This window comes from Bos taurus, chromosome 21, assembly GCF_002263795.3.
Source record: "Bos taurus isolate L1 Dominette 01449 registration number 42190680 breed Hereford chromosome 21, ARS-UCD2.0, whole genome shotgun sequence".
NCBI classification, from domain to species: Eukaryota; Metazoa; Chordata; class Mammalia; order Artiodactyla; family Bovidae; genus Bos; species Bos taurus.
In genome coordinates, this window is record NC_037348.1 from 42,947,416 (window position 1) to 42,970,442 (window position 23,027).

General features: G+C 40.3%; 1 protein-coding gene across 4 annotated transcripts in view; it reads left to right on the forward strand.

Moving 5' to 3' along the window:
• The window catches only part of AKAP6 (A-kinase anchoring protein 6), a 500,589-nt gene that overhangs the window by 232,665 nt on the left and 244,897 nt on the right, over positions 1–23,027 (forward strand). For all 4 annotated transcript variants that reach the window (NM_001192923.3, XM_010817158.4, XM_059879132.1 and 1 more), the window contains one exon: positions 13,608–13,730. In NM_001192923.3, the coding sequence (NP_001179852.1) occupies positions 13,608–13,730 (123 nt within the window). The remainder of the gene's footprint in view (positions 1–13,607; positions 13,731–23,027) is intronic.

Here is a 23,027-nt window from a genome sequence, read left to right on the forward strand (position 1 = left end):
TGCATTTCCAGCATGAGAAGAACCAGGCATCCTAGAGGAGTCTAGGGCCTGGCTAGAGCTTCTAAGATGCCAAGAGGCTAGGGACAATGTGACTAAAACAAGTAAGAGTTAGATATGGATTAGGCTGATTTATAGTAAGTAAGTTCAGCTAAATGAAGCAGATTGGAAGCATTCATCCTGACATGTTGTGATGTCTTAAAATTAACTTTTAAAATTTTAATCAGTGTGGGGGCAGATGATTCCAAATGTGGGTTCTGTGTCAAGGTCACACATGATGTCATCATGTCAGGCTATTGATCTCATCATATGAAGATGATTGGCCTGAGATTTTCATGGTGGATAAGCAACTTTACCCAGGACAGGTGCTGCTTGTAAGTTCAGGCCCAGGTACTTTGCATTTTTCAGGTTGATGTGGTTCTGTGTATCTCGAGCCAGTGACTTGATCTCTCTCGCCCCAGTTTTTTTCCCTTGCAAAATAAGTTAAAAATGTATCTTCCACATACAGTTTTTTTTTTTTAAATGATTAAATGTGTTAAAATGTTTAAAGAGCTCAGAATAGTACCTGGCATGTACTAAGCATTTAATAAATGTTCGCTCCTGTGGTTGTCATTGTTACTATTACTATTATGAGACGGGAGGGCTGAGGCCTCAGTAGCTGTTTGTATGCAGGTGGCTCTGGCCTTTTGGGATCGGATGCCACCACCCTATTCTCTCCTCCTACCTTCAGCCATCTTGGTTATTATGAAGCCTCAACCTCCTACTCAACACCCACCCACTGTGGTTAAGGCCACCCCTCCTCCTTCCTGGGATCTGTGATAGTCACCCTAGATTCCTGCACCCCTCTTCTCGGTGAGACTCTGAGCCTCCTGCCTTGACAAATGATTCTTTTGTTGCATTAGAGATGATTCTTCTCTAATTGGCCCAATAATTTTAGTTAATGCACTTCTCTGACACGTTAGGAAGTTTATGTAGAGGAATTTATGCTGTGAATATGTGTTCAGATAAATACAAACTTCTCGTTTGTAATATTGCCACACAGCATCCTTATAAATAATACATACTTATTTATGTGTAATTTGTATTTATACATATTTATAATATGTATTTATAATTTTGTACTTATAAATAATAATTCCCACAGCACTCTTTAGCCAGGGGAAGATCATTATGATTTATGGGAAGAAAAAGGAAGTATCTCCAGGAGGTTTACAATTGTCCATCAGAACCCTGAGTGCAAAAGATGGAAAAAGTAAGAAAGCGTGTTGGAGAGAGAGTGCTAGGTCGGGATGGTTTGCTGGGAGAGGAGCCTTGAAGCTGAATCTTAAAGGATGGGTGTAGTGAGAGGAGTAGATGACGTTGGGAAGGTGTGCGGAAGTCACCAAAGGACAGTTTCCCATTCAACTAGAAGAGAACGGGGAAATCATCTGAGCATCCCTGGCTTGAAAGAGGCTCTGTGTGCAAGAACCAGAGATGGTAACAGTCAGAAAGGCATGAGAAGTTGTCCACCTCATTTCCCTCATTTTACAATTGGAACATGCCTCTCCCAGGAGTACTTTCTATTCTGTTCAGTTCAGTTCAGTCGCTCAGTCATGTCCGACTCTTTGCGACCCCATGGACTGCAGCACGCCAGGATTCCCTGTTCATCACCAACTCCCAGAGTTTACTCAGACTCATGTCGATTGAGTTGGTGATGCCATCCAACCATCTCATCCTCTGTCGTCCCCTTCTCCTCCCACCTTCAATCTTTCCCAGCATCAGGGTCTTTTCAAATGAGTCAGTTCTTCGCATCAGGTGGCCAAAGTATTGGAGTTTCAGCTTCAGCATCAGTCCTTCCAATGAATATTCAGGACTGAATTACTTTAGGATGGACTGGTTGGATCTCCTTGCAGTCCAAGGGACTCTCAAGAGTCTTCTCCAACAACACAGTTCAAAAGCATCAACTCTTCTGCTTTCAGCTTTCTTTATAGTACTACTCTCACATCCATACATGACCACTGGAAAAACCATAGCTTTGACTAGATGGGCCTTTGTTGGCAAAGTAATATCTCTGCTTTTTAAAATGCTGTCTAGGTTGGTCATAACTTTTATTCCAAGGAGCAAATGTCTTTTAATTTCATGACTGCAGTCACCATCTGCAGTGATTTTGGAGCCCCCAAAAATAAAGTCTGTCACTGTTTCCCCATCTATTTGCCATGAAGTGATGGGACTAGATGCCATGATCTTAGTTTTCTGAATGTTGAGTTTTAAGCCAACTTTTTCACTCTCCTCTTTCACTTTCATCAAGAAGCTCTTTAGTTCTTCTTCACTTTCTGCCATAAGTGTGATGTCATCTGCATATCTAAGGTTATTGATATTCCTCCAGGCAATCTTGATTCCAGCTTGTGCTTCATCCAGCCCAGCATTTCTCATGATATATTTTGCATATAAGTTAAATAAGCAGGGTGACAATATACAGCCTTGATGTACTCCTTTCCCGATTGGAACCGGTCTGTTGTTCGATGTCCAGTTCTAACTGTTGCTTCTTGACCTGCGTACAGATTTCTCAAGAGGCAGGTGAGGCGGTCTGGTGCTTCCTATTAGCACATTTTGTTTTCTTACTAATACCGGATTTTGCTGCTGCTGCTGCTGCCGCCAAATCGCTTCAGTCGTGTCCAACTCTGCGCAACCCCATAGATGGCAGCCCACCAGGCTCCCCCGTCCCTGGGATTCTCCAGGCAAGAACACTGGAGTGGGTTGCCATTTCCTTCTCCAATGTGTGAAAGTGAAAAGTGAAAGTGAAGTCGTTTAGTCATGTCCAACTCTTTGCGACCCCATGGACTGCAGCCTACCAGGCTCCTTTGCCCATGGGATTTTCCAGGCAAGAGTACTGGAGTGGTTTGCCATTGCCTTCTCTGCCGGATTTTGCTAGCTTGTCACAAAAGGGCAGTGAGTACTTTTTTCCCCCACCACGAACAACATGAGTATGTTTCGAGTGCCTCTCAGCTGTTGGCTGTTTATCTTTGTAGCCTTGATGGACTTTGAGGAAGATTTCCCTTCTCTGAATCTGGTATATTTTACAGTTGATTTGGGGACACAGCCAGTGTCAAGAACCACTGAGACAGACACATAATGAGGGTCTGGGGTGAATAAAATTAAGAGCATTACACTGTGGGGCCTCAGTCTGTGGAAGACACCCAGTAGATATGCCCCTCCACACTGTTCCTGGGTTCTCATCCCTGCCCGTGGTCTCCAGCACCACCCGTATGATGCTTTCTCTAACCTAGATCTTGTTCCTTACCTCTCACATGCTATCTAAGACCATGTAAAATGACTTCTTCCTTCTGAATATCTTACTGCTTCTTTCAGAGAATAGTACCTTCAACCAAAATTGAAATCTAGAATTCATATCAGATTGTAACAGATTTCCCCAATTTTTTTTATCTATCAAATTCAACTGTTCCTGTCTGTGTTAACTTCTCTCTCTGCAATCCTGCATGTTCCCTCCATGCCCACTGCTTCTGCCTCAGTCTAGCCCTCACAGGAGTTAGGGTAGTAGCCTTTCAACTGGCTTTTCTGATCTCAGCCCAACACCAGCCAATCCACTCTCCACACTGCAGTCAGAGTGAGTCTTCTAAGATGCTGATCAGATTCTCTCTCTTCTGCTGCAGAACCGCAGTGACACCCTCATTGTTCTTAGGATCAAGCCCCAACTTGAGAGTGCAGTGTATATGCCCGGCTCCTGGCTTAGACTCTTCAACCTCACTCTCAGTTTCCCTGTTTGCCTCCAGAACATTAGCCATGCTCAGTGACTTAGATTTCTCATAATGAGTTGTTCTCTATTGGACTTTATCTGCCAAGAGTGTTCTTGGCTCCTCTCAGTGTCCTCTATTGGTTTTCATCTGGCCTAGTGCCACCCAATCAGATAGCATACCCAATTAGCTAAGCCAACAGAACTCTGGAATTCTACATTATTTTTTTAAACTCTAATTCTGTCTTTGTTTTAATTCTAGAAATTTTTTTACCCCATAAGACATTCATGAAAACTTAAAAATGGACAATATTAGAGCTCTGTACTTGAGGACACAACCCCTGAGTTCTTCTGCCTCAGCTGCCTACGGGTCTGTTACCAGTCAAATAGCTGAGCTTTCTGAGCCTCAGTTTCCTTACCTGTAAGACATTGAACTACCTGGGATCTGAGGGGCTTTTGAAGACTGGGTCTGTGCTTCTAACGTGCATGGGAACTCTTGTTCTTTGCAAGCAGATGTGTTTAGATAATGCTATTTTCTATCTTGGCTCCACTGATAGTACAGTGGCTGCGTTGTTACCCTTTACCGACTCGCTGCTCTGAAGTTCTCTGGTAGAAAGTTGGCTGTTTTCTTGCTCATCCAGTGTGATAAACTCTCTACACTGAATTCCATTTTTTTTTCTAAAGCAATAACTTTGTTATTACTAAAGAACTGTATGTTCTTTAGAGAAAATTTAGGCTATTTAAACAATCACAGATAATCTTCTGAAAATTTTTAGCATCTAAAAGCACCCCCATCTAGTTCCATGCATTCTTATTCCAGTTATTAGATTTACAAGGAGGTTTTACTATTCAGGAAAGTATTTCCATCTAAACATGGGATTATATCATTTCAGCTCTGTATTTCACTGTCGAGGAAACTGTCCTTTTCATTAAAACTGTATGGACATATGGGGAAATGTTTATTAAAAGTGATTGATTAGCCGCAACATGGTTGGGGGAGACTTTGAGCTGCAGAAGAAGAGAGAAGGAATGACAAGGAAGAGGGAGGAGGAGAAGAAGGAAGAGAGGAGCGAAAAAGGGAGAGAAAAATGAAGAACAAGAGAGGGGAGGGGCAAGGAGTAGAGGAAAGAGAAGGAAAAAGCGAAAGAGAAACAGCAGTCAACATTGTAAAGCAGCTCTACTCTAATAAAAATGAACAAAAATACTTGCTAAGGAAAATATTCATCCAATCTCAATAAAATATTTCCTTTTTTCTATATAATGTTTATATGTCTTCTATAGAAAGTTTATATGTGAGCTCTTGTCTATATAACATGTCTACAATGCCTATATTTTTGTTATATATTTCCAAGTAATATTTATAAGATTCTATATAATAGTAAATGTTCATCTAATGTCAATACAAAATTAGCCCTTTCTTAAAGAAAAAGGAGCAAAGGAGGACAGAAAATAGTGTGAAGAAGGGAGAATTATCTAAAACACAGGTGGTGGTGATGGGAACGTTGGCGTCTTGTGGCACGGACTGTGGTTCTCACGGAGGCTTGAGAAGTAAGAGCAGACAACGGTGAATGTTCTGTCCTTTGTTTTTCTTTCTGTGAACCCCACGAGGGTAAGTCTGCTTCCAAAGACTGTGGCTTAGTGGTTTAGAGCTTGGGCCCTGGAACAAAACTACTTAATAGCTATTTAATGGCTTTATGACCTTGAATAAATTACATAACTCCTCTGTGCTTCAGCCTCTTCATCTGTACAATAGAGACATTTGCGAAGATTAAGTGACTACACAAGGTATCAGAAGAATAGTTGGTAGATAGTCAGCACCCAAATGTTAAGTACTGTTATTTATAACACTGGATATAAAAAGCCTACAAGTAAACCATGAAACAATCATAATCCTAAATTCTAAAGTGAGAGCAACTTGGGTCCTTGTTTGGGATTCAGAGGCAGATAAAGATGGCCTGATCTGCTGAGCCAGTGCCTCTGGAACATTGCGGGTGCTGGGGACAATGTGTCGCACAGAGTCAGTGAGCACAGCTCTGTGGGAGGGTCCCCAGCTTCACTCCTGACAGTTGTAAGCGTTTGAGTTTGTGCGTCAGTGTTCTCTGTAAAATGGAGAGTGTGGGACCCTTACAGCATAGAGTAGTTGTAAGTATAATACATAAGTGCCCGGCACATAATAGGTACTCAGTTAATATTAACTTATTATGAGTTCCAGTTTATTCCTCTTTTATTCATTCCCATCTTTATTAGACCTTGATGATATGCATTCCAAACTTGTTTTGCCCTTAACATTGACTATTTCTTTTTATAAATAAGTAGGGAGTAACTGACCCACTCCAGTATTCTTGCTTGGAAAATCCCATGGACAGAAGAGCCTGGTGGGCTGCAGCCCATGGGGTCACAGAATCAGATGTGTCTTAGCAACTAAAGAACAGGGAGTAACTGAAGTCAAAGCCTTTGGATGCTGGAGGAAAGCCTTTCCCATTATGAGAGTCAGGGATCTTTCTGGGCTCTTCTTTTCCCAGTTGAAACCACTGTCATTAGTATCTGAAGGAATTAGAGATTCAGCTCAGTTTATCATACTCACATGATACTGAGTTCAGAATAAGACATCTCACCCGGCCAGTTTAAAATAATACCATTCTTTGCCCTTTTTATTCTCTTTCCAACTGACAGCCTTTATTCTGGTATAGTTATATTAGGAATATTTTCAAATTCTAAAGACATTTCATTCAACCTTTAGAAGAGAAGCTAAATATTTCATAAAACATTTCAGTATTTGAGTTTTCTTATGGCAACAGAGTTAAAACTGCCTTAAAGCATTTCATTTTCTCTTCAATCTTTCTTCTAAAAGCATGTACCATATCCTCCCTTCTGTCAATTACTTGTACTGTGTTGGATTTGATAGGTAGGAATGTGGGTAAATGTGTAAGTTGGTAGAGTTCAAAGTATCTCTTTTAATTCCCTTTCATTTGATCTTGAGCCTCTGAGTCTTGGTAGCACATTATATACACAGATATGTGGCTGGGAAAGGTGAATTGCATTTGAAAGCTATTGTGTAAAAAGCTAAATTAGTCATTTCATATAAGAATTAGGTATATAAGCAAAAATGGAAGGTTAAATATATATGTTGGTAGTGGGTGTGCGAAGTTACTTCAGTCGTGTCCAACTCTTTGTGACCCTATGGACTATAGCCTGTCAGGCTCTTCTGTCCATGGGATTCTCCAGGCAAGAATGCTGAGGTGGGTTGCCATGCCCTCCTCCAGGGGATCTTCCTGATCCAGGGGTCAAACCTGCATCTCTTATGTCTCCTGCATTGGCAGGTGGGTTCTTGACCACTGGTGCCACCTGGGAAGCCCATATCTTGGTGCTGTGCTTAGTCACTCAGTTGTGTCTGACTGTTTGCGACCCCATGGACTGTAGCCCTCCAGGCTTCTCTGTCCATGAGGATTCTCCAGGCAAGAATACTGGAGTGGGTTGCCATACCCTCCTCCAGGGGATCTTCCCAACCAGGGATCAAACTCAAGTCTCCTGCATTGTGGGCAGATTCTTTACAATCTGAGCCCCAGGGAAGCCCAGAAATACTGGGTAGCCTATCCTTTCTCCAGGGGATCTTCCCTCGTGCATTGTAGGATTCTTTACCAGCTTGAGCTACCAGGGAAGTCCCATATGTTGGTGAATACACATATTAAATCTCAATGCATAATTTTGCTTATAAGTAGAGTTCTAATTTTACCAGCTGCCAGAACCTAAATAAAGCTTCCTTTTGGGTAAGATAAGAGGATTGCAATTACTCATTGGTACTGATTGTTAATGTAAAGAAGACTGGCTCCAAAGCATTTGTCCTGGTTTGAAAAATGAAGCCAGATTATCCTTAAAGTGTGTGCTGTTTAAATAGAGAAGCATGATCCCTTCAGGACCAGCAGGTGGGATAAGAAGTAGGGAAATCTTTGCTCACCTGCAGATTCAGATGCTGCCCCTGCCACATCACCTCATGCGATGACCTGAGACAAGTTACGACCCCCTCTGCATGCCCAGAGCAGTCAATGCCACCTCTCATATTATGACTGTGGGGGGAACTTTTCTTTCCATCTTCCCTGTGACAGCCAGCAAGATGCTGTATGCGTAGTGAATAACCAAAATGTTTTGAGCGAATGACATAAAAGATCAAAGTGGAACCTGTTCATTAGAAATGGTTTTTAAAAATTGTTTATCAAACCAGACTTTAAAATATATATTTCTCCTGAAATCTTCACATAAACCCCTAATGGATATCCCCATTCCTATCTTACCAATGAAGAAACTGAATTTCAGAGGCACCAAGTAGCTTGTTTAGTTTATACTGTTAGTAAGAGACAGATAGAGCCTGGAATCAAGTTCAGTTTTGTCTGGTTGTAACAGCTGTTCTCTTAATATTATCTGCACTGGTTCATGATAAGCATGTTCCTCCTCTCCCCACCTTTTAATATACCTTCTCCTGTCATCATGATTAATCCTCATTTAAATGTTTTTCAAGTTCTAATTTCTGCCAGGGACTTAGGCAAATCGTTAGATCAGCTGGTCTTTCATGATTTCACATGGTGCCAGCTGGGCTCTCTGGATTCAGGTGCTAAGTCCACCACCTTCTAGCCACATGGCATGGGGCATGTCTCCTTATTTCTCGGGGCCTCCATCTTCTTATTTGTAAAATGGGGGCGACAGTAGCACCCACCTCACAGGGTCTTTATGACCCTACTTGGTGACTCTGAAATTCAGTTTCTGCATTGATAAGATGGGAATGGGGACATCCATTAGGGGTTTATGTGAAGATTTCAAGAGAAAATATATTTTAAAGTCTGGCTTGATGATCTATTGTATATTGCTTTTAAATGGTCCTGGCATGTTTGTTGTTGTTCAGAAGCCAAGCTGTGTCCAACCCTTCGCAACCCCATGGACTGTAGCATGCCAGGCTTAGTGAGTGCTATATGAGGATTACTTATTGTTTCAGCTAGCATTGTTCTTGCCTGGAGAATCCCGGGGACAGGGGAGCCTGGTGGGCTGCCGTCTGTGGGGTCGCACAGAGTTGGACACGACTGAAGTGACACAGCAGCAGCAGCATTGTTCAGATAAGGTCATTCATGGAATCCTTTAATCTTGGAACACTAAGAAAGGGGTAAATACTTTTGAATGGTTTAAAAAGTTTTAACAGCAGAAGCTGACCTTTTCTAGTTTCAAAAATACACTGAAAATAGTTCACTTTCTGATGCTTTTCAGCATGTCCCTCTCTGAAGGTAGTTAACGTGATCTGGGCTAGGTCAGACAACATACTTGATTTCTGTGTCCACCAAGAAATGTGCATCCTTCTCGGGATGAACACACACATGTTCACATATATCCAAACAGTAAACACCAAGAGGACATTGGCAGCTCAGCTCACTGGTTAAACTACCTCCTGAGGACTAAGAGCTGTCTCCTCTCTGATTGAACTGAGTCAAACTCATCTGTAATTGAGGCACTGATGGGATGGGCTTGCTTAAGCATGTGCTGCCTTAAAATTTTGGTTTAAATTTTCTATAAAAATAAAATTTACAAGCAAATTACAAGCAAAAATAAAATAGCAAGCAAATTTTTGCTTGCTAAAAAAAAAAAAGATTTTTTTAAAAGTCCCTGTTCTCATCAGAGATCCCGTTTCAGAAAAATTAACAGAAAATACTGAATGTGAGGTGGGGGGGGGGTACTTTTTTGAGTTTTAATCTCAGTGCTAAGAATGTGAGAGTGGGAACAAGTGTTTCTTCTCCATCATCTGGGTCTGGTAATACGTCTCTCGGAGCACTGTTTCTGAGGGCGCTGTGGTACCGTGGGAGGAACAGACTCTGGAATGGGATGTGGACTCAGAGTCCAGCTCTGCCTCCAGGCTAGGCACCCACCTTCTTTGACCCTCAGTTTCCTCATCTGTAAAATGACCATAATCAGCACCACTTCACAGATTTGTGTTGACAACCCAAGTACCTGCTTCCTATTTTATACCCCTTTCCTCTTTTATTGAAATAGTTTTCAATTTCAATTTGTTCTAAAAATCATGTAATTCTATTAAAAAAAATTACCCCCAGACTTTTAACAACACAAGGCAGGGGGACCATGTCTTATTTTCTACTGTGTTGCTCTTTCCTGGTCCCGTGTCTGATGCAGGGAAAGCTCTGTTTCTGTCCTAGCCGCACACAGCAGTCTCGTCAAAGGGCAACAGTAATCACCCCCACAGTTTCTAGTCAACCAGACTAGGTTTGTCACAGAAGAGAAATAGGAAAATAAAAGAAACAGTGAGTATTCTTTATAAAATTGGAATATAGTTGGTTTACCATATTGTGTTAGTTCTAGGTTTACAACAAAGTGATTCAGATATATATTTTTCCAGAATATTTTTCATTATAGGATATTATAGGATGTTGAATATAGTTCCTTGTGCTATACAGAAAATCCTTATTGTCTATCTTATATGTGGTAGCGTGCATTTGTTAATCCTGTACTCCTAATTTCTCCCTCTTTTTCCCACTTTATCCCCACCCCCCACTTTCCTCTTGGTGACTGTAAATTAGCTTCCTATGTCTGTGAATCTGTTTGTTTTGTAAATAGACTCATTTGTGTTATTTTTTAGATTTCATGTGTAGGTGATATTATATACTATTTCTTTGTCTGGTTTAACTCACTTACTATGATAAGCTGTAGGTTCATCCATGTTGCTGCAAATGACAATATGCCATACTTTTTGTGGCCGAGAGGTATTCCATTATACACACACACACACATCACTTCTTCTTTATCCATTCATCTGTCAATGGGTACTTAGATTGCTTCCACATCTTGGCTATTGTAAATAGTGCTGCTATGAACATTGGGGTGCACGCATCTTTTCAAATTAGAGTTTTCTTTTTTCATGGGTATATGCCTGGGAGTGGGATTGCTGGGTCATACGGTAGCTCTATTTTTAGCTTTTAAAGGGAACCTCGACACTGTTTTCTGTAGTGGCTGTACCTGTTTACCCACCAACAGTGTAGGAGGATTAATAATGGGTATTTTTAACCTGTCATGAGTGTAGCTATTTGCAGGACTCAACCTTTTATTTTCCTTGCAAATGTAATCTTCAAATGTATGTTAACTGAGGGCTTTAGCAAGTTATTTTACACAAACTTGTAAGTGTACATTTTTATATACTTTCACTGTGCTTCTTAGCCTTTAAAAAAATTCATGCATTAGAAAGTTTCATCTCATTAAGGAACTTTCAAAATGTAAATAATTTGATTCCTCCAGCAGATGGTTTGAAAGTGGGAAGTGCGCTGTTACTGGTGATAACAGGCTAATGGCTGTTCCATTTTCTCCCAAGTTGGATGACCAAGGTTTCTTCTGCAGGTGGAATCCTGGCTTGGCTTCAGTTATCAGACTCTCAGAACATGTATCAGATATGAATATAGCAAGGAATACACCCATAAGGAGACAGTTAAGGGGGTGGCTCAGGAGGACTGGTGCCTGTGGCCTGGGTCACCCTCAGTGTGCCCCTGGGGTGCTTGGCAGGGAGGCAGAGAAAGATAATGGAAGAAGGGCCAAGAAGGAACAATAAGGTAACTGGTGGTAGAAAATGGCAAGAGAGAGAGATGGAATAGATGAGATGCAGGAGTTTGAGGAAAACTAAAATGTGGCCTTTCAAAGGCTTGTAACTCAGTCTGTAGCAGTGAGGCGAACGTGTGTAAAATGTGCTTTTTGTGTAGTGCAGCATTGAATTGTGTTATGAAGAAAATCTGATTTTTATAGTCGTCTTTGACTCTCCAGGTAAATAAGCGTAAACTCAGAATATGAGAGAAACAGGCAGGTCAAATACTAAGAACAGAGACAAACTTAGGTACAGACAGAATTCTGATACAGGCAGAAGAAGTTTCACAAAAAAGTTCAGGTACATGTCTCAACTCTATTGATGGTTTAACTTTTTCTACTGATTGAAATGACCAGAATTCAGGAAGCCAGTGCTTAGACATGCTTTATGTTCTGCTGATATTTTTACTTCACTGATATTTATCTTTTTGTTCCCAGTACTGTCCAGCAGTGTGCTTCACACAAAGCAGCTGCTTAATAAATATTTGTTGAAAGAATGAATAAGGGACTTCCCTGGTGGTCCAGTGCTTAAGAATCCTCCTGCCAGTGTAGGGGATACATGTTCAATCCCTAGTCCAGGAAGATCCCACATGCCGTGGAGCAACTAAGCCCGTGCTTCGCAGCTGCTGAGCCTGCACTCTAGAGCCCATGCTCTGTAAGAAGAGAAGCCGCTGCAGGGAGAAGTTCATGCCCCGCAACCAGAGAGTGGCCCCTCTGGCCACAACTAGAGAAAGCCTGTGCAGCAGCAGTGAAGACCCAGCACAGACAGAAATAAATACATAAAAGCTTAAAAAGAATGAATGAAAGGCCAGTATCTGTTTTACTAGGATTTGATTTATATTACAAAATAAGTAAAATTTTGCATTTTTTTGTCATTTTCTCATGTTGTTACTTACGTCAGCCTCATTTTCCTTCATTCTCACCATGAAGACTCTAGCAGACCTTCTGAAGATGAACATCAAATATTCGTTTTTCTGCATCCAAATGTGAATTCTCCTGCACGTTGCATAGCTCAGTGTATAGAGTGGAGCCTCTTTGGTTTCTCTAAGAATATCCTCTCATGATACGAGAATAGATCTGTCTGTCCACTTCACAGAACACTGGTTGACACCCCACACAGAAACAGGCTGAGAGAGGTGGAGAAATAGCAGGTGACAAAAGTTTCAGAAATCAGATGGACTTTAGTATCACTTGCCTTCATAAATTCTGTTTATATTCTTATATTCTACATAAGTAGGAGGGAAGGTGGAAAGCTAAAATTTCCCCTGATGATGAGGAGTGCTTAGATTTTTATTGTAAGTTAACTCACCAGTTAAGTATTAAAATATTAATCAAAGATAATCAAAAGGTAACTCTGAAGAACAGGTTAAGTTAGTTAACTAGCATCCCAAGCCATCTCAGTGAGTTCAAATACAGAAGCCTGTCCTTCCTCCTTTCGACCTCCAGGTGGTGCTGTTTACCCAGCCATGGCAAGCCGGTGGCCAGCCCCATTTCCTTCCCTTAAGATTCAGAGCTGGGCTTTCATTTTTTTCAAAATATTTTCCGTTTCCACAGATGTGTTCTTTTAAATGGCCAATACATTTTTGTAACCACCATTTGAAAATTTGCAAGGTTATTGTGAATTGTGCTTCTTAGCCAAGAATTTTTTTTTTTTTTTTTTCTGATGTCCAGGACACACCCAAAGTTAGGCGTTTACATTTGTTCCTTGGTCCTGTACCTTTTTTAGTTTCTTAGAACCCAGACTCAATCACAGACATTTGAGCTGTCAGTAGAACTCATCCAAGTCCCTTTAAACACTTATGTGATTTAAAAATGGATTTCTCCTTCAGTTAAGGCACCTCAACTCCTTGGGCTTCTAAGTAAAGAACACCATCTTTACTTTATCCCCCAAAGCCAGGTTTCTGGCAGACTTGACCTGACTTTTTAGTGAGGGGGCTCTTGTCAGACACCCAGAAATGTTTTGATGATTTGAGGGTCACCTTTCCAATGACACCCTGCAGTCCAGTCTAAATTCCTCAAAAAAAAAAAAAGCAAAATCTTTCCTAGGGAAAAAACCATAGTGGTATCATGAGCAGTTTCTTTCCATTTTAACAGAGTTCAGTGGCAGGAATGGTGGGAATTTTGTTGTACAGTGTGGACATAGGATGGGACTGCGGTGGTATCAGTTTTACCATCCATGAGGTATGGAATTTTCAAGATTGGCTTTAAAAAATAACCTATTAACATGCTTTTCTTGTTCTTTTCCCCCCTTTTCTGTCACAAGGGGTTTGTAAACAAACTGGATGAATTTATTCAATGGTTAAACGAAGCCATGGAAACCACTGAAAATTGGACACCTCCTAAAGCAGAGACGGATAGCCTAAAACTGTACCTGGAGACACACTTGGTAAGCAAGACTGCGTTGCTCTTAATGTTGGTTAGGGAAGAATTTTAATGTGGTCCTTGTTTATTTATGGAGAATGTTGATTTTACTTATCAGAAGTCATTATATGCTAATAAACCAAGTTTTAACGGGGTAAATTACAGAAGCTGACAATTTACAGGCATTTCAAGTAATACTATGAAATCTGAATTCTCCATATTTCAAGCTGTTTTTTAAAAACTTTTCCCAGAAAGGTAAGTAATTATTTTTAAAAATATCTTAGAAAATTTTACTAGACCCTTGCTCTCTAAAGTGATGACTGACGTTTTTTTTCTTCTTAAACAAATAAGTGAAAGGTCATTTTGATGACCATTCTAAGCTTTCTAGAATTCTTGTAAAATTAATGAACCTCTCATTATCAAGAGGGTCTACTTTATCTGTTCTACACTGGGTTATTTTAATAAAATATTTAAAATGATGATCTCCATGGTTTTTGCTGCTATGTGGGTTTTTCAGCATATAATTAATACAACTGTCATTACTTTTGTCCCTGTGCACAAGGAAAGCCATGGAGAGAAAGTAGAAAACACTTGGATGAATATGCTTCTGAATATGTTAGAAGCAAGAATTATAGACTGGGGGACATTTGATGAACCTCATGAGGTTTTTACTGAATGCTTCAAATGGCCGATATCAATTATGAAGGGGTGGAAACCAAGTAGTGGAGTGTGATAAAGCATGAAGAAAAAGCACGTTGTCAGAGGAAATGAAAATTCAAGCTTTCAGGATCTCATCTTTATTCCTTTCACCGATAGCATAAAATTGACAAAGGCAATGAACATGAATTCTTGGGTGCCCAGCTGTGGGGCTGATTCTCTGCCCCTCTCACACGCTCAGAATTTGGATTGAATACACATTGTGTGGGAGTCCTGCATGTATGTGAGTTCACAGGGTTCCAGAACCGCTCCCTGTGATATTAAGTGCATGGAGGAGAGAGAGAAAGGAGAGAGAAGGGAAGAAGAGGGGAGAGAGAGCAGGGATGTTTTAGTTCTTCAGTGTTTGTGTTTGGCAGTGTGTTTTATATCATTGCAAGAAAAGCAGGAAGAACAGCCTCAAAATCCTGTTGCTACATGTAAATATCCTGTGGATGATTTTTTTAAAAACTCACAAAACTGTGTGGTAGAGGCTGAGTATATTGTTTCCATTTTTAGAGACCTGGGTTGATGTGTAAAAATGCCACTGACCCTAACTACCTCTCTTGTATGTGGGTTTTTAAATACTACCCTTAGTATTCAAATCCCTGTTGAGTAGAGCCTTGATTTTTTTTTTTTAAAAGAGGGCATTTCATAATAGCAAGATAAAGATATTCACTGCTTTATAATGTAAATTGTATTAATTAGGATGTCAACTTTTCACTGGCATTGTTCTGACAGAAATTCTAATCTGTGTTTAAACAGGAGTATATGAACTTTATTTCACATTAAATGTGCTGTCTTAATTTCTCTTGATTTAATATTTTATGGAAAACACCAGTTTCGTTTTTGAGGTCCCAGAGGGCATGAGGACACAAAGGGCACTTTGACTTTAGGTTATTTATTGAAAGCCAGGCAAGGAAAATATGAACCAAGGTCTCTCCTCTCTATGGGAGCTGAATGACCTGACCTCTTTTTAAGCAATATGTACTCCTCTTCTCAAATCCATATTGCAGAATTATTCACTTAGCACCCCCGTGTTGGCCTCTGTCTCATTCTGGCCCAACACCATCCAGTAGAACTTTCTGTGATGATGGAATATTCTATATTGAACGTCCATTGTGGGAGCCACCTACCACACCTATCTACTGAGTGCTTGAAATGTGGCTAGAGTAACTGAGGAAATGAATTGTTCAATCTAATGAATTTACATTTGAATTTAAATTGCCACATGCGGCCTGTGTCCACTGGATTCTGGTCTTGTAAATTGCAGAGCTCTTTACAGACCATAATGAATTGCAGGTATCCAGTACCGGCTTCATAATGACATTCCTGCCTAAAATATAGAAACTATTATTCTCTCTGTTACCTTAGGTCCACAGCAAACAGCTCTTCTTAAAATGTCTGTCTATCTCTTAAAGAATAACCTTGTTTCCACCTGATGATCAACACTTTTTTGAATGAATTTTCTCCACTACCATGTCTGTGTTAGTTGCAAGAGATAACATAGGAACATCTTCATTACCTCTGCTTTGCAAATACTGAGGGACTGTAATCTCAGATTTGTTCACTGTTAAATCACAATTTTAGGAACTGAAATTAGGAGTAATTTTGTTTTAACAGTTACTGAAGACCTAGTGTGTATGGATTGCCATTAAGTGATGCTAAAAGACAGTTATTGGGACTGTTTTACTGCATGCTCTGTTTGTTAATCTAGATACAGCCTGTCATTTAAACATCTTTCATGCAAACTCTGCATTACTCTGTCTCTCTGAGCACAATGTCTATCTACGTAGCTCCTGAGCAAAATTGTCATTTATATTTTTTATTGTATTTTTTTTACTATAGTGCTGAGTTAATATTGTTATTCTTCTCAAAAGTAGGTGAAAAAAAATCTACCTTTCCATAAAGAAAGTATACAACTAAGCATAGAGATTTATATTTCTTAGTTCACCCTGTATAAGTCTTTGCTGCTTCTTAATGAGTGGGCAAGAAGTATTTTCAAGAGTATCTAGTATGTGGAGTTAGCTACATGATGAACATCTCTGTAGAGTCTATAATTTAATGTTAAACCAATGGATGTGAAAGCCTCCGGGTCCCATGTCTTACCTGATTTAATAATGTGATAGAATAGTTGGCACCCTGCAAGGTTTATTATAAAGAAAAGCAAATAAACAATAACAAAAGTTGTACATTTATGTTTTGATACTTAATTCAATTATTTTCCATGACAGTAACCAAGGGTTTTTACCAACACAAATCAATTAAAGCTTTGCAATACCTTTATGGGAGATATGAAGGAGCTTTATTCTAACTGTAAGAAATACTGTGAAATTGCAATGATACATCAATGATTTTCCATGATAATTAATCATCTGCTTGCAACCTGGCTGCTCCTTCAAAAATACAATTCATGTCTTTTTAGAAAATGACATTTTCAGGAAAATGTCAGTCTGGAAAGGTATTTTGCAAATACTGAGCACATTGGATGACCCTCTTTAAACACTGCTTTTACAGTAGCACTGTATACGTGTGTTCTTGAATGGATTTGCTTCTTCTTCACCTCTGTCCACTTTTTTAAACAGCTTAATTGAGGTATAATTTTGACATGCTAAATTGCATATATTCAAACATTTTTACAAGTTTTGATAAATTGACAAATGTATACACCCATAAAACTGTCACTATAATCAAGACAGGCAACATATCTATCACCTCCAAAAGCTTCCTCCTGCCCCTTTGTAATTGCTCCCTCCCTGCCCTCTCAGACTTGTCTTCATCCCTAAGTAGTCATGAGCCTTTAGTTTAGTTTGTACTTTCTAGAATTTTGCATAAGTGCAATCAAGCTATATGTTCTCTCTCTCTCTCTCTTTTTTTTTTTCCTTTTTTGGTCTGGTTTCTTTCACCCAGCATCAGTCAGTTCAGTCGCTCGGTCCTGTCCGACTCTTTGTCGACCCCATGAATCACAGCACGCCAGGCCTCCCTGTCCATCACCAACTCCCGAGTTTACCCACTTATGCGCATCGAGTTGCTGATGCCATCCAGCCATCTCACCTCTGTCATCCCTCTCTCCTCCTGCCCCCAATCCCTCCCAGCATCAGGCTCTTTTCCAATGAGTCAGCTCTCCGCATGAGGTGGCCAAAGTATTGGAGTTTCAGCTTCAGCATCAGTCCTTCCAATGAACACTCAGGACTGATCTCCTTTAGGATGGACTGGTTGGATCTCCTTGCAGTCCAAGGGACTCTCAAGAGTCTTCTCCAACACCACAGTTCAAAAGCATCAATTCTTCGGTGCTCAGCTTTCTTCATAGTCCAGCTTTCACATCCATACATGACCACTGGAAAAACCATAGCCTTGCCTAGACGGACCTTTGTTGGCAAAGTAATGTCTCTGCTTTTGAATATGCCATCTAGGTTGGTCATAACTTTCCTTCCAAGGAGTAAGTGTCTTTTAATTTCATGGCTGCAATCACCATCTGCAGTGATTTTGGAGCCCCAAAAATAAAGTCTGACACTGTTTCCACTGTTTCCCCATCTATTTCCCATGAAGTGATGGGACGAGATGGATGATCTTAGTTTTCTGAATGTCGAGCTTTAAGCCAACTTTTTCACTCTCCTCTTTCACTTTCATCAAGAGGCTTTTTAGTTCCTCTTCACTTTCTGCCATATGGGTGGTGTCATCTGCATATCTGAGGTTATTGATATTTCTCCCGGAAATCTTGATTCCAGCTTGTGCTTCTTCCAGCCCAGTGTTTCTCATGATGTACTCTGCATAGAAGTTAAATAAGCAGGGTGACAATATACAGCCTTGACGTACTCCTTTTCCTATTTGGAACCAGTCTGTTGTTCCATGTCCAGTTCTAACTGTTGCTTCCTGACCTGCATATAGGTTTCTCAAGAGGCAGGTCAGGTGGTCTGGTATTCCCATCTCTTTCAGAATTTTTCACAGTTTATTGTGATCCACACAGTCAAAGGCTTTGGCATAGTCAATAAAGCAGAAATAGATATTTTTCTGGAACTCTCTTGCTTTTTCCATGATCCAGCGGATGTTGGCAATTTGATCTCTGGTTCCTCTGCCTTTTCTAAAACCAGCTTGAACATCAGGAAGTTCATGAATTGCTGAAGCCTGGCTTGGAGAATTTGGAGCATTACTTTACTAGCATGTGAGATGAGTGCAATTGTGTGGTCATTTGAGCATTCTTTGGCATTGCCTTTCTTAGGGATGGGAATGAAAACTGACCTTTTCCAGTCCTGTGGCCACTGCTGAGTTTTCCAGATTTGCTGGCATATTGAGTGCAGCACTTTCACAGCATTGTCTTTCAGGATTTGGAATAGCTCAACTGGAATTCTATCACCTCCACTAGCTTTGTTCGTAGTTGTGCTTTCTAAGGCCCACTTGACTTCACATTCCAGGATGTCTGGCTCTAGGTGAGTGATCACACCATCGTGATTATCTTGGTCGTGAAGATCTTTTTTGTACAGTTCTTCTGTGTTTTCTTGCCACCTCTTCTTAATATCTTCTGCTTCTGTTAGGTCCATACCATTTCTGTCCTTTATCAAGCCCATCCTTGCATGAAATGTTCCCTTGGTATATCTAATTTTCTTGAAGAGATCACCCAGCATACTTAGTTTGATTTTGTGTGTTTCAATTGTTCATTTTTATTGCTGAATAGTATTCCTTTGTGTAGATATAATACAATTTGTTTACCCATTCACCTGATGGTAGGCACTTAGGTCATTTCCCTTACCACCATTTTTATTATCTAAAGAAGCAAAAGTCACCCAAAACTACATTTAAGTAGAAGCATCATAAGTAGTTTTTCCCTTCAAAAGGATTTTTATTATCTTCAGTTAGACTGCTGAGACGCAAAGCAAGAGAGCAGGATAGTAATTTTTTCAACAGAGATGACAGTCCATGTCCATTTGCTGAAAGACAACTTCGATTTCCTCAGTAGTGTTTATCCATGCCTAATTCACCAAATGGCACCACATCATATGCAATCAATTGCAGGAAAACAAAGCAGAAATTGGTTTTTGTTTTTTGAACCTGTAGCCAGAGTATCCAGTAGGAGAAGGCAAAGTTAAACTGACACCAGACATCTGCATAGTAATTAGGAAAAGGAGCCAAGCCCAAAGGCCTGGCTTAAACTTGGGAGATAAATTTGCACAGGCAGCGCCGTGTCAGGTTGGGCGAACATTAACCAACGACATAGAAAAAGTGTTGGAAAAACGACATTCTTAATTCAGTTTGATAAATGAGAAAACATGGAGGCGGGAAGGTGGTGATGATGAGTCCATATATATTAAGCACCTATGAGTGCCAGGCAGTTATTTACATGTTAGGAATACATGATGAATGAGTTTCACATCTTTCTTCCAGGGATTTGTAATCTAAGGGAGATGACCATAGATTAAATGTAGTCATCTATAGTCCCATAAATGATGAATGTAATATAATTTTGAGCAGTGAACTTCTTGTGAGATAAGCCAAGCACTGTTTAGAGCATAGTGTGAAGTTTTATTGCTCTTCCTCAGGGTAGGGAAGGCTCAGAGATGTAATTTGATGTAGACCTCATAGACCATATATGATTTCTTGGATAAAGAGGGGAGGTGAGGAGGTGGGAGGAAATTTTATGGGCAAGTAAGGGAGGTGGGGCGAGCTATTTGGTATGGCTGAGGCTAGGTTTTGTCTTGCAGGTTAGAGCTGGATGGTAAAAGAGATTGAATGTCCTTTGAGTGGATTGAATTTTTCTCTGTGGGCAATGGGGATTCATAGAAGGTTTGATTTTATTTTAAAGCAGGAAAGTGACAAGAATCAACTGTAAATTCCATGGGGAAAGTCTCAGCTTGCCATGAATTAACTGGATAAGTCTATAGATTAAGTGAGAGAATAACAACAGGCATAGTGGAAAATGAATTTGAGTATAGCATTTGAGGGTCTTCCCTGGTAACTCAGATGGTAAAGAATCTGCCTGCAATGCAGGAGACCTGGGTTTGATCCCTGGGTCAGGAAGATCCCCTGGAAGAGGGAATGGCTACCCACTCCAGTATTCTTGCCTGGAGAGTTCTGTGGACAGAGGAGCCTGGTGGGGTCGCAAAAAGTTGTACCATAACTGAGTGCCTCACACACACACACACACACACAGCATTTGAAGGATGTGCTAGTACTGGCACTCTGGTGTCAAATTTTTTAAATGTGGGTTGTTTTTTTTTTTTTTTTTAGTAACTAATACTTGGATAGAACACAGAATTCTGAAGGTAAATAGAGGAAGGGAGTAAAAAGGCATGCCTCCCACCTATGTCCACCCCCGCGCCCCCCAGCCACCACCTTTACCAGTTCTGTTCCTGAGGTGACCATTGTTCCTTGTTTCTTTGTATTCTTTCACAGTTATTCCTGGTATTTGAAAACAAATGCATATGTATAATTAACTTTGTTTTCTTAATTTATATTAGCAATAATTCAAAATCAGTAAATATATAACTACTGCATCCTTTCGGATGGCTGCGCGGTGTTCCATTTAAAAATATGCCGTCGTTTATTGATGAAAGCATAGGTTGCTTGCAGTCTTTTCCTATTATAAACAGCGCTTCAGTGAATATCCTTGGATACTCATTCTCTTGCATAGTATTGGCTTATCTTTAAAATAAATACCTTTCATGTGAAACTTCTGGGTCAAAGGTTATACATATTTAAATTTTTCATGTGTTGTCAAATTGTCCTTGACAGAGATAGTGCCAGTTTATACTCAGCAATGCATGAGAAAGCCTATTTCTGCATATCTTTACTATTAGACCATGTTATCAGATCAGTTGATCTTTGTCCCTTTGATAAATGTCATCTCCTTGTATTTTAGTTTTTATTTCTTGTATTTAGGTGGTGTTGAGTACCGCTTTTTATTTTTAGAAGTCATTTGTATTTCTTTTCTGAGAACTGTATACTCATATTCTTAACGTACTTTTCTGCTGGGTCATTGGCCGTTTGCTTTGGAATTTATGGGAGCTTTGTGTATATTAAGGAAATGAGTCCCTTGTTTTTGACGTGAATAGAAAATGTTTTAAAAGAAACTATTTTGGGGGTTCTGTTCTAAAAGAACATGGATATCTCAGCAGTTTGAGGAATCCACTGTTAGGCAGGCTTGAAGGCCAGACTGATAAGTATGTAAAAGGTCTCTAACCCTGGCAAAAGCATGTTTGGTTTCCAGTACTGAAAAGGCCAGTATGTGCTAAAGACTTTGCTTCCTTAGTCATGGATGGAACAAGCCTAAAATTAGGGAGGCTGTTGTTGAGTGAGAGGGTTAAATGAGGTCTGAGAAATGAGAGAAATGGAGAGGAAGTGGACAGAGTTAGGCAGGAGATGGATAAGAACAGAGGGGATAAATTAGAAAGGGGGTGAATTAGAAAGAGATGTCAGCAGAAAAAGATCTCTTCACTTTTTGACGCTGTTGTCTGGTCTGAAGTCTCATTACCAACATCTGGTTTGTCTTCTGTAGTCTCCCCAGATGCTACCAATGCCCTTGGGATTAGCACAGGAAGGCCTGCTGCCCCACAGCAGACAGAAATCTGACCAAGACTTCAATGTATTGAAGGGTCTGGAAATTGGCTGAAAGCTTCTGTGTGTGTGGGGTGGGATTGAAGCTCCAGGGTTATTCTAGGGGTTTATGAAATCAGGGAATGTGAACATTACGAGAAGTATTCACATGGAAAAGAGGGGACATTACTAGAACTCAGCGATTACTGGGGGCGTTTGCTTAAGGGGAGGAAACTCTCGTTCATAGAGCTGTTGTAATTATGGAACTCTAGTTACAGGAAAACATTAAGTTGTACTCACTGGAAAAGTTGAAACTGTATAAAGGCCATGAAATTAAAAGTAGAAAGCCTTACACTTTCTGGATAACCAACATAGACAGTTTATTCTATATCTTTCTGGAGCTTTTTACATAAAAGTGCATACATTGTAAAGATTCTTCGCTCATTGTGCATACTCTTCAGTGATTGTTTTTGTATCTTAATATATCTCAGACATCCTTCTGTCAGAACATGAAAATCTACTACACACTTTAGCTGCTGCTTAGTATTTGTGTGGATTTGCCGCACTTTTCTTAACCATTGCCATAATTATGGCCATTTAAGCTGCCTCTTTGTTGATGCTGTGGCACATAATACTGCAACGAGCATTCCCGTTGTTGTAGCAACAGTTGAGCGTTTCCTCCTTGTCCATTGTTGTCTGTCTACGGCAGAGTTGCCGCTATAGACAGACAGCAACAGCAGCAGCAGTTCAGGGGCCATAATGAGAGTCTACCATGTTTTCGGAAAAGATTTTGCTCCAGTTCCTAAAAAGTGAATAGGGCCATGTTTGTGTGTGTGTAGCTCTGAATTTGTGTTTGTAAGGGTAGTTTTCAAAGCCCACTTTCCAGAACCTTGTTCATTTTAGAAGTGGTCCCTGCAATTTGAAGTGTCTTCCTCAAGGGGGCACAAACGCACCAAAACCCTGCAGACAGTACTTTTGTATTGGTGCCCAATGGTCTGAAAACTTTTCCTTATTCCTTACTGTGTCATTACCCTGCTGCTGCTACTGCTGCTAAGTCTCTTCAGTCGTGTCCGACTCTGTGCGACACCAGAGACGGCAGCCC